Genomic DNA, 11,564 nt, shown 5'->3' on the forward strand with positions numbered 1-11,564 from the left:
ACATACATGAATAATAAAAAAAGGATAAGTGAATTTAAGAATATTGTACCTAACAGTAGTTTGGGGAAGTTGGAGGTCTCGATGTTATGATAGTAGACAATAGAGGTGATGCCAGCCATGAAGGCCAAAGCTGCAGGCATGTACAGGTGCAGGTGGAGGGATTGGCTGAACCTGCAAATAAACATCAAAAAGAGGAGAAAAAAAGATTAGAGTAAACACAAAATGAATAAACCAAGTGTCTAAAGCCTGATCAGCACAGCACTGCAGTCAGTGTGAAAAGCCGAGTGAAGTGGCGAGCAGATGGAGAGCTCTTCACTTGCATGCAGTTACCCGCCTCCAGTCTGCAGAAGGCTGATAAACATTATTCCTGTGATGTTTGAGTGTTTACTGGAACCTGTTTCGCATGGACTCACCACATTAAACAACTACAGGATGAATATGGCCCACGCAGAGAGAAGAAGAGGATAACAGATAACAAGAAGGTGGGGGATTTAAAGAGAGAAAGGGCAGAGATGGATTCCCTGTCCGTGTCACTTCAAACCTGTAACTGGCACATCAAGTCTAACCTCAGTGGGATAAGGTTTATAAACTGCTGCTGAGTTTGAAGGTAGATGAGGATCAAATATAATAAAAATGCATGCACAACTTTTTAAATTGGAGCACATGTTTAATGGGTATATGTTTGTGTGATTGGAAAGATCAAAACACTTACATTTGGCTCTGCTAACTACCTACAAATTAGCATTTATGCCAGCCACTGCTTTCAGCAACCATGGAAACAGCAAAAGCTGTAGACTGCTCCCTTGTTCCTGTAGAGTAATTTTGTCGTTGTTTTATCTTTGAAGACATGAATCATAGCCTTCAGTTTTTTTACAGTCTATGGGGTTGACGTCATAGCTTCAGCTAGTTTTTTGCAAGAAAAAAATAATTTATTTGTGAGCAATCAACACCACTAATCTGAGTCTTAGCCACAGTGTGTGATAGACAGTAACGTTAGCTAGCTAGCTGTTGAATGCTAACTAAATTATAATTATAAAAAAATAACATTTTAAAAAGGAATAATAAAACCAGGTGCTCAACTATCACAAACCAGTACAGAAGCAGATATTTATTTAGTAAAGAATATGGTGGTAGCATTGTAACAAAGGCCTTCATCACAAAAACAGCTTCTTGATGTCTCCTGAATTATGCTAGCATTGCTTTTTCTTTTTTTAGCGTTAACCTTTAGGCTAATGATGGTTTGCGTACATATAACTTAAGGCTAAAGTAATTCAAGTGTAAACTAACCGTAAAAAAAAAATGATATATATATATATATCCCAATATATATATATATATATATATTGGGTTGGGTTCAATTCCAACCTGCGACCCTTTGCTGCATGTCATTCCCCCTCTCTCTCCCCTTTCAAATCTAAGCTGTCCTGTCAAATAAAGGCCTCAAAATGCCACAAAAAAAATCTTTACAAATAAATGTGTTGTCTGTTTTAAATATATCTAATTCTATGATTATAGAAATAAATATATATTTAAAACAGCTTTTAAAGTGAAAACGTAAACGTTGGCAGTGTAAATATTTGCTGCAGGCTATTAGATTATTTATGAGGGACTCATGTAGCTAATTAGTCCTGTTTGAAAATGGGTTATTTGAAGAGCAGGCAATATTCTCTAGTGAGTCATTATTGAGCAATTGATATATTAGGATGAAGGAGATGAATAGTGTTAATTGCAGTTAATGGTATTCACCTGCCATCCCAGGTGTAAATAGGCTTCATTAGATTGGCGTGAATCAGCAATAGACCTACTCAGGGGAACCACTGTCACGCAACAATGAAGCAGACTTCCTCCAAATAACACCAAGTAAAATGCAGTATGGCTCATTGATTGTTGGTTTTGTCTGTTAATCATATAGTCTCAAAACTAATTATTATAAAATGCTATACACAAAACATGTAAGGGTCAGTAAATGAGTAAATAAAAATAATTACACAACATGACAAAAACATCACTTACACTTGGAGGTTAGATTAGATCGTATATATTTGGATAGTGTTTCAAACATACCCATCAGAGAAAATGCCCTCTGCAATCTCGCAGATGAGGATGAAGAGCAGGACAAAGGTGAGGAGCCAGCGCAGGTTGTGACCAGGAAAGTGAAGCCAGGTGCTGTGGTGGATGTGGACCTTTGAACTCTGACTGCCCCAGCCTAAATCAGGTGACAGGAAATGTATGATATTTTTTTTTAAAGCATCATGGGCATCTCACTTTAATTACAGAGCCAATGGCAGTAAAATAAAAGAGGGACTTATAGGATATATATAGATAAGATAGTTTAAAATGGCAGAAGTTGTTTTTTTCTTGACTTCATACAATGAGCTGTACATTTACACTCAATTGACGTAGTGCTTTCTAATCCCTGTGTAACCTTTACATCATGAGCTACTTGACAAAGTGCTCTTTTCGAGTCCAAAATCACTTTCATTACATCGCTTGAATCTACTTGGCAGGTAAGCCAATGGGAGTGGCCAGATGGCTGCTGGCATGTCTTATGCCTCAAGTCAATTATTTTCCCCTTATTGTGTGTCTACAGCTTCTCTTATCATTTGTCCCTTCACTTTGCTAGATGTAGACTATAATATAACAATGATTCAGTCATCAAAGTGCAATTTATATCAATAATGCGAGTCACTGAGGTCAAATTATTTTAATGGTTGTTGGCACCTTAGCTGTTGGACAGTTTATCTCTCTGAAAAGTGTTGGCACAGGCTGGTAATCACACACACACACACATGTACACACACACTGCGTTCCGATGTTGTGTCTTACATCAGGCAAACTTTTCTCACGTGTAACACAAAATCTATATATTAACGAATTTTGTCAGTTTTTATTCTAACTGAGGTTATAGCTGAAATGATTAGTAGATCGACAGAAAATTAAATCAGCAACTATTTTGATAATCAATTAATTGTTTCAGTCATTTTTTAACAAAAATGCCGAGATTTCACTGGTTCCACTTTCTCACATGTGATATGTGATATGTGATATGATGGTTTTATTTGTCTTTAGTGATATTAAATGAATCATGTTTGGGTTCTGGACTGCTGGTCGGACTTGAATGTGTCAACTCGTACAGGCTGTATAATTAAATGATTATCCTAATCGAAAACTAATTAACAGATTAAGTGATGAATGAAAATAATTGTTAGTTGTAGCCCTAACCGAGGTCCAATAACCCTGCTTTCTGACTGCTGGTGTCTTATTAAGGTGTTGTGGTGTATGTCTCCACAGCTTCCTCCTACACCTCGATGTGACTATAGCTGAACTCATGAGCCAGCACTCTAAAGAGCAACACAAGCTGCAGGGTAGAATGGAGCGCAGAATACAGTATATAAAAGTGGACACAAAAAACATTCACACCCCTGAGGTTTGTCTGTGGTGACAAAGTAGTTAGTGGAAGCAGTACAGCTCTAGGTGACGGGGCAGAGAGAGGAATCACTGCAGCTTCCAGCTAGGTTCTCTTGGAGGGTTATCCTCTAACAACTCAAACTGCCTTTTAGTGGGTGTTTCATTAGGGGGGTGTTTGTAAAAAAAAAAAACACAGCAAAAGTAATGCACTTCGGTCCGAACCACAGTGGTTCCGACCAATCATCTTTTTGTGATGAGCTACTGGCAGCTACCTGTGTTTTTTGGTTGTGTGTGACAACACAACAATGGCTAATCCTAAAGAGGTTAGCGTAGATGCCACAATAGCATTAGTCATTAGGGGTGTAAGAAAAAATCGATACACTTGAGTATCGCGATATTTTATTTTGCAATACTGTATCGATTTTCAAAAAGGCAATATCGATCTTTTTTTTTAACGTTCAAAAACAGTGGTTCACGTTTATGTTGTGTTTAAACCCCCCTGCCGCTAGATGGCTAGTGTCCTTGCCTAACAGTGCCTAGCAGTGCGGGACTTTTTGCTAGAAGCTAACAGTGTAGCTATGGCTGAACTTTGGCCTACTTTAGCATATAAAAATTAGCTCACTAAGAACCTGTGAACCACAATCCCAAACTGGCAGTTTGATTTTCTGTGTACTGAATTGTTTACCTAAAGTAAACTTCTTAGACTTTTATGAACATCATGTCTTTTTTTAAATATTATTTTTCTAAAATTATACTTTAAAAAAAATCACAATATATCGGCTTACGCACAGTATCGAAATATATTGCAATATATTGAATCGTGACCCATGTATCGTGATACATATTGTATCGCCAGATTCTTGCCAATACACAGCCCTAATAGTTATACCAGAACTGGAAAGTATTTATTAATTAAAGGCGAGCAAGGACACTGAAGGCTTTTCTCAATGGAAAGATGTTTTTGCTCTTCCCCCGACTGTCTTTGGCAAGAGTTTGATAGACAGATGGTTTATTCACCGGCCAAGTATTTTTTTTTTGCCCTTTTTTAAACAGTTTCCAATGATGGCTTCTCAGAGGGTTCTTTTTTACAAACCATATGGAACATCGGGTTACTCTAGGGTGCCCTTCCAGTGGAGAAAAGGTGATACATTTTACTACACTGTACTGTACAATTGTATGTGATGAATAAATAAAGTTTCTTCTTTTTCTTCTATAGGCTGCCCTACATGCTAGAACTCTGTGCGCGCTGGGGCTGCGAGGCTGATTGGCAAAGTCATTATTTTAGGTATTTGGTCAAATACCAAAAGTATTGGGCAAATTGAAATTTTGCCATGATTTGGGCATGGTGAAAAGTTAAGGAAACACCAGAGTCGTTACAATTCATGCTGAGGGGAACATGAAGGTCTGGTCCCAATACAGTTGTTAAGATATTTCAGCCCGGACCAAAGTGGGGGACAGACCTTCCAACAGATTGACAGACGGACCTCTAGCATGGCTAAAATAAAGTTGTCATCTAAGAACACGTAATATAGTGAGAGAAACTACACTGAAATTTGAAGTATGGGAAAGTATCACACACAAATCACAAATAAACAAAACTTTGGAAATGTGGTAATACATGAAAGCATGTGTGCATCCAGTTCGAAGACAAACAAAACGGAATAGAGTGTAATGTGTAACTGAGCAAGACAGTGTCTCTGTGTGTTAAATATAATAACCGGTAGATAGACTGTATGTCCAATTAACAACAGGAATGTAGAGCCACTCTCGAACCAGTTGTGTGAAGTAACAAAGTGTTGTCCTACTTGAAAAAAAAAGGTGCACATGGTATGCACACAAACTCACGTGAGAGGGCAGAGGATGAACATGCCAGAGCATGTGTGGCTGTAGCAGCGACGCAGAGCTAGTCTGATACACGCCGATGGCGACACTAATGGAATGGCCAGCAGCCGGGAAGGTGAGCAGAAGAGTAGAAACTTAAAGCCAGCATGGTGGCATTTGATTGGCTCTGTTCACTACATTCATCAGTCACATTTGCTTGCAGCTGAAGAAATATGTCCTTACGTCCTACCATAATCAAGAGACTCATGTTTCTATTGCTGGCAATGAGACAGCCAACACCTACAAAGAGGGTGTTTTTACCACAGGAAATGAAATATTGACTGTTCACAGTTAAAGTGTAGTGTATAGACACTATAATGAAAGTAAATAATTTACACATTATTGTTCTGTGTGTGTGTGTGTGTGTGTGTGTGTGTGTGTGTGTGTGTGTGTGTGTGTGTGTGTGTGTCTGTGTATGAAAAGTGTGGTGCGAAAAGGCTGAGGATCTCACCTCCCAGCGACACTCACCGATGAAGAGAATGGGGAAGGTGATGAAGAGGAGGAAAACATGTGGCACCACATTTAGCGCATCCAGAAAACAGCCGTTGTTTAGAACCCCTCCATCGACGTTGTAGGCCACCGAGTTATTCTCGTTCCCACAGAACGCCAAGGACATGGTGGAGCCGGGACTCTGCAGGGAACCGGCCGGAGGAAGAGCAGGAGGAGGAGGAGGAGGAGGACCAGAGGACCAGAGACACAGGAGAGACAGAGGGATTTTAAATAGAGGCTCTCAGAGCATGTCTTCTTTTCAAAGGGGACACTGATGGGCGTCTTTAATAGATAAATAGCGACCTCCTTTCTGCTCCCTCTGGAATCCAACTCCCAAATATCAGATCCAATGAAAGACAGGAGTCAGAGGGAGAGAGGGAAGGAGGGAGATGGGGATCAGAGGCAGTCACACTCCAGTGCAGCAGCGGCTCTCTCTTCTCTCCGGCAGACTAAGCTGCTTTCCCGGCCATGCTGGTGAAAAACATCTGCATCCTGTCTGCCCGCAGTCCTCAGACATCCTCTAAAACCGAAGCTTCACTTGGCGCAGCATAGCTCCACAGGAATGCATTCAGACACGCACACTCACAAGCACGCACACACTGCTAGAGCAGCATTGGCATTCTGCAGTGCCCCTGCTATTCTTGTCTCTTTGCAAACGAGAGCTCAAAAACGACCTTGGAAGACGTGAGCAGAGGGGGATGAGCGTGCACTGTGCAGGCGAGCTGGAGGACTGAGCTACAGAGCCACAAGAGGTAGGCAGTGAAGGCAGGAGGGAGTAGAAAATGATGAAGAGAGAGAGAGAGAGAGAGAGAGAGAGAGAGAGATTAAGAGAGAGAGAGAGAGAGAAGGTGGCTAAAGCTTCTGAGGGAGCAAAGCTACGTGTGAAGCACGAACGAGTGCTCTAATTTTAATGCCAGCACCACGTTTACAGGAATTACATAACTACCCTCCAGTCATTTATTACTTTAGTACACGTTATAGCTACAGAACACTAAACAGGAAACTGATTGAATAACTAGGCTGCACATATAAAAAATAGAGACATAAAATATGAATGAATTCCAAGGATGGATGCATTTTGTGTCCGGTACTGCTGGGAGAGATCCCGCTGTAGCCAGTGGCAGCTGACTTGCTCGGAGGGATCAGCAAAGAGCCACATGGGAGCAGATTTTGATAATCCATGTACCAAAAGGGACAAACTCATGGCCATTTATTTCTGGTTCCAATGATTCATGTTTAATGTAATCCATGCCACGGTAACCTTTACATAATAACAACAGGATGATAAGCTTAAATGTAATGGACAGTTTACGTGAGTGTTTACACAAACACACACACACACACACACACACACAGATATATGCTGAAGGACATTCACATAACATCATGTGTTCAACCGTTCTTATGGAAATGAAGTCCTATGCTGGCAATGTCATTAAATAAATTAAAGGTCCCATGACACGGTACTCTTTGGATGCTTTTATATAGACCTCAGTGGTCCCCTAATACTGTATATAAAGTCTCTTTCCCGAAATTCAGCTTTGGTACAGAATTACAGCCACTAGAGATAGTCCCACAATGAGCTTTCCTTAGTATGTGCCATTTCTGTGTCTGTAGCTATTGAGGAGGGGGGGGGCAAGGTGGAGGGTGGGGGTGTGGCCTTGACCAACTGCCACTTTGCTCGTTTGAAAGCCATGATGTCTCTCTCTCATGGGTGGGCCGAATTCTCTGGGCTCATAAGCAGGCTGGGGGAACGCATATTAATGTTAAAAAAACCTCATGAAGTGAAATGTTCATGCCATGGGACCTTTAAGGCCCAGCAATAAAAAAAAAAAACAGTGTGCTCTTGATGGGGACCACCTTGAAAGAGACATTCAGTTTTCCCCAGGTTTGCATTCTGCATTAGACATTGTGAGATGTGACTCTGTAATTACAGCTTCCATGTCACCCAACAGATGTAACTATAGCCTGTACATGTCTGACAGCTAATGGTAAAACAAAATATATTAATGATTCCTTGGTAAACCAGAGTTATTGCATTAGTTATGTTTTGTATTTATTGTACATGTTACCTTATATTTTCCAGTTTTCAGCTCAGCAACCTCAGTTTTGCATATTCTAAGCTAGCCGTAAACCCCCATGTGGCTGCTACATTCTCAGTGTTAGCAAACGCTAGCTAGTCTGTTAACATGAATATTTGCAAGCCTCCAAGCACAGACGTCACACTTTAAATCCTACCTGTTGCCTTTCACCATCCACTTATTTAACTGCTGTTACATTCATTGACATGCTATCCCCTTTTCCCTCTTTCTTTTTCTATTTTTAGCCACCGACAGCTTTTTTGCTTTATCCATCTTTTTCCATACACGACAACTCACTATTGTACCTGCTCGCTCAGCGCTCACGGCGCCCCTACTCGCGTTATTACGAATCCTACTCCCTACTATGGCCACGCCAAGACCCGCCCTTCAATAGCGCCCCTATGCGCCGCATATAGCGCATACCCACTTTTTGCGCCACTGCACTGAAGGTAAAAAGGCATTTTGGCAGAAATGAAATGTATGAAAACGGGACACCAGGTATAGCTGCCTGAAAGTCCCAGTTGATCTTTCATTTCAACAACCAAGATAAAGAGTTCATAACAACTGCAGCCATCCTCTCACTTCCTGTCTTTCTTTCTCAGAAGACCATACTGAAACCATCTGACAGTAAACAGTTGGGTAGTACATGGGGTACTGAATAAACTAAGCCAAGGAGAATTTTTTTCACAAAAATTGGAATCTGTGATTCAACCAGATGACATGTAAGCAGGGCTTTCACTAACTGAGAATGGATTTCATCTTATGAATATAAATATATATATATAATTATACTGTCAGCATCAATGAAAAATAATAAATAGACCCTGTATTAAATAATACAGACATAATGCATGGTAAAAAACAATTTTTCATTGATGCTGACAGTATAATTATATATATATATATATTTATATTATCCTTTATTTAACAATTGGGAAACCGGCCGAGCTATATAGTTCTGTGGTGTACTACATCAGAGATAAGCACTATCCATCACGGGATTGCCTGGGGAGAATTGAAGCTTGTGTGTGTGTGTGTGTGTGTGTAGAAAGAAAGAGAAGAGCAGCAGCCATTCACCGAGACCCTGAAAGGATAAAGGTTAGTATGGCTGGCGTTTTGTCTGTGTGTGTGTGTGTGTGTGTGTGTGTGTGTGTGTGTGTGTGTGTGTGTGTGTGTGTGTGTGTGTGTGTGTGTGTGTGTGTGTGTGTGTGTGTGTGTGTGTGTGTGTGTGAGAGATGATTGTATCTGTGGGAGTAAAGTGAGTAAGTGATGGTCATGCATTGATCTATCTTGTTGGTCTCTTGCACAAATTCAAAGAATGAAAAAAAATGCTGTCCATCTCGCTGACAATGTGTTACCGCAATGTAACAGCCCAGCCATAACCAACACATCCAATATTTCACTCTCCCATAAATCGCCCTTATAATGAAAGAATCCCAGTGATGTATGATCCCATAACAGCACACACAGGGATTCCTTAACCAACCATTAGGCTAACTAAAATAAACAGCATTAGATAGGCCTTCATCTGCATCCAAATTAGGTCTGTAAAATTATGTTTGCAAATGAAAACAGTGTATATGAATACATTATGTAGCCCATTTGTAATTGAGTGATACGTGATGATGTCACCCATAAAAAAAAACCTTATAATGTTGACAAAGCATTGCATCGATACCAACTCAGTGTGAGAGTCCCAACCACTAGCTCTTACCGCTTTATATCGTGAGATCATTGTGTTTCAGCGGCGTTTCCCTGACTCCCGAAAACCACTCTTCAATACCGTCACTGTCAGTTGCTTCGCGTGGATGTTAAAAAAAAAAAAAAAAAAGAAATGAGGTAAAATCTCCTAAATTGCAGTCTCTCATGTGTTCAGAGCGCAGCCGGTTTCTTGCTGTCCAGCATTGTGTTTTACCATCCAACCGCAGGCGGCGGTTTAAGGTGGAGGCGGAGAGCTGTCCACGGTGCTGAACCCTGGTACCGGTGAGGAGGAAGAGGAGGAGGAAGAGGAGGGCAGATCTTCCACCCAAGGCCACTTTTCATGAACCTTCGGCCGGCGGGTTTCAGTAGCAGGGGACGCTCAACCAAACACACCACAACATGTCAAACTCGCAGCAGACAGCGGTCATGTACGTCAGCACGTACCGGTTATATAACAGCCAAGCTACACACATGTTTTGGCTTTTCTAGTTTCTTTGTTATTTGTTTAAGATATTCACTTCTGTACTCTGTTGGGATGGTGCTTTATCCTCACTGTCAGGATGAAGTCCGTCAACAAATAGGCGGATTCAAAAAGTTATAACAAAAGTATTTAATTATCAGAACTGGATGACAAAAGAATGAAGTACAAATATACTTTGCAAAGCAGAGCACAAAAGCGACAACTCGACAGTCCACGTGGAAGCTGTCCAGCTCTCGCAAATGTCCTCCTGAATATTATCGTCCAAGTCACTGGTTATATTGTTTTCTTCACGGGGCGTCGTCCACTGCTGGGGGTTGTTGCAGACCAAGACATACGCACATCCCATTGGTCCGTCGAATCTCATTTCTGCTCTCTCCTGGGTGACGTCCATGAGTACACAAATCTACACAGCAACTTAAACAACTCTCGGCATCCTAATCATAAACATACATACCATGCATGTACCATGCATAGTGTGCTTCACAACCAAAACTGCCTGTGACACAACTTTCCCCTGCTTCCCATATTTTATCAGTCTCGCACCATCTGCTAGTCTCAGCCACTGAGTCGGACAATCTATGTACACACACACATTAACCTTTGAAAGGCCGTCCTTGAGGGCTCAAGAGACTCAGAGCATTAGACCTCTCACTTGTCCGTCTACTCATTAAATGGCTTTAAGCTAAATACATTTGGTTATAGTGTTCAGAATACATTGGATATATCGAGTGCATAGATTTAGATGTTATGTTTCCCACAGCTACGATTACAAATCTTACTTATGCCTATGTAATGGCATTTGGGTTTATTGAAAGCAGAATTATAAACACAGTTGGGAGTCCCTTATTCAGTAAGTAGTTTAATATTCAAGAAGGAGAATTATTGCCCCCTGTGGACATTTAATTAAAAAACGGTATGGCTCTCCATGCTTGAAGTAAATCGATGCACTAAGAGCCGATAGAGAAGGTGAAGGAAAGCCTTAAAGCAAGGACGTGATTCAGGAGAGCAACATTCTTCACCTCATGCACCTTGTAAATAAGTACAATATGGCTTATCCAACTTTAAAAATGGGAAAACCCGGGGCGCCTGGGTAGATCACCTGGTAGATCATGCACCCCATGTACAGAGGCTCGGTCCTCGACGCAGCGGTCGGGGGTTCAATACCGGCCTGCAACACTTTGCTGCATGTCATTCACCCTCTCTCTCCCCTTTCAGTCTAAGCTGTCCTGTCAAATAAAGGCCTAAAAATGCCACACAAAAAAAAAATACATAAATAAAGAAGGGAAAATCCATATAACTTAGAAACTAATTTTACATTGTGTCACACATGGACATAAAGTCATGATTTGGCTTAAAAATGATTAAAAGAAGAAAAAAAAAACATAGGACTGAGTTACCAGAGAGTAAATAAGGCCCTATAAAAGCACACAAATCTACACCTAAAGTTATGTTTTGTTTTTCGGCAACACCAACCTGGTAACGTGTATTATTATAATGTTGAAGAAAGGAGAGCAGACAATCTG

At 40.8% G+C, this 11,564-nt stretch overlaps 1 protein-coding gene across 7 annotated transcripts in view; it reads right to left on the minus strand.

Annotated features, from left to right (window-relative positions):
- The window catches only part of abcc8 (ATP-binding cassette, sub-family C (CFTR/MRP), member 8), a 69,490-nt gene extending 59,854 nt beyond the window's left edge, over positions 1-9,636 (minus strand). For 2 of the 7 annotated variants that reach the window (XM_039808223.1, XM_039808222.1), the window contains exons 1-4: positions 9,574-9,635; positions 5,758-5,920; positions 2,065-2,206; positions 50-171 (exon numbers count right to left, since the gene is read on the minus strand). In XM_039808223.1, coding sequence (XP_039664157.1) covers positions 50-171; positions 2,065-2,206; positions 5,758-5,920; positions 9,574-9,594 — 448 coding nt within the window. In that variant the 5' untranslated portion in view covers positions 9,595-9,635. Of the gene's footprint in view, positions 1-49; positions 172-2,064; positions 2,207-5,253; positions 5,333-5,740; positions 5,921-6,081; positions 6,169-9,573 lie in introns of those variants that run through there. The other 5 variants (XM_039808220.1, XM_039808224.1, XM_039808221.1 and 2 more) reach the window with 5 other exon arrangements.
- Positions 9,637-11,564: the final 1,928 nt, after the last annotated feature.

Source organism: Perca fluviatilis, chromosome 8 (assembly GCF_010015445.1).
Source record: "Perca fluviatilis chromosome 8, GENO_Pfluv_1.0, whole genome shotgun sequence".
Classification (NCBI taxonomy): Eukaryota; Metazoa; Chordata; class Actinopteri; order Perciformes; family Percidae; genus Perca; species Perca fluviatilis.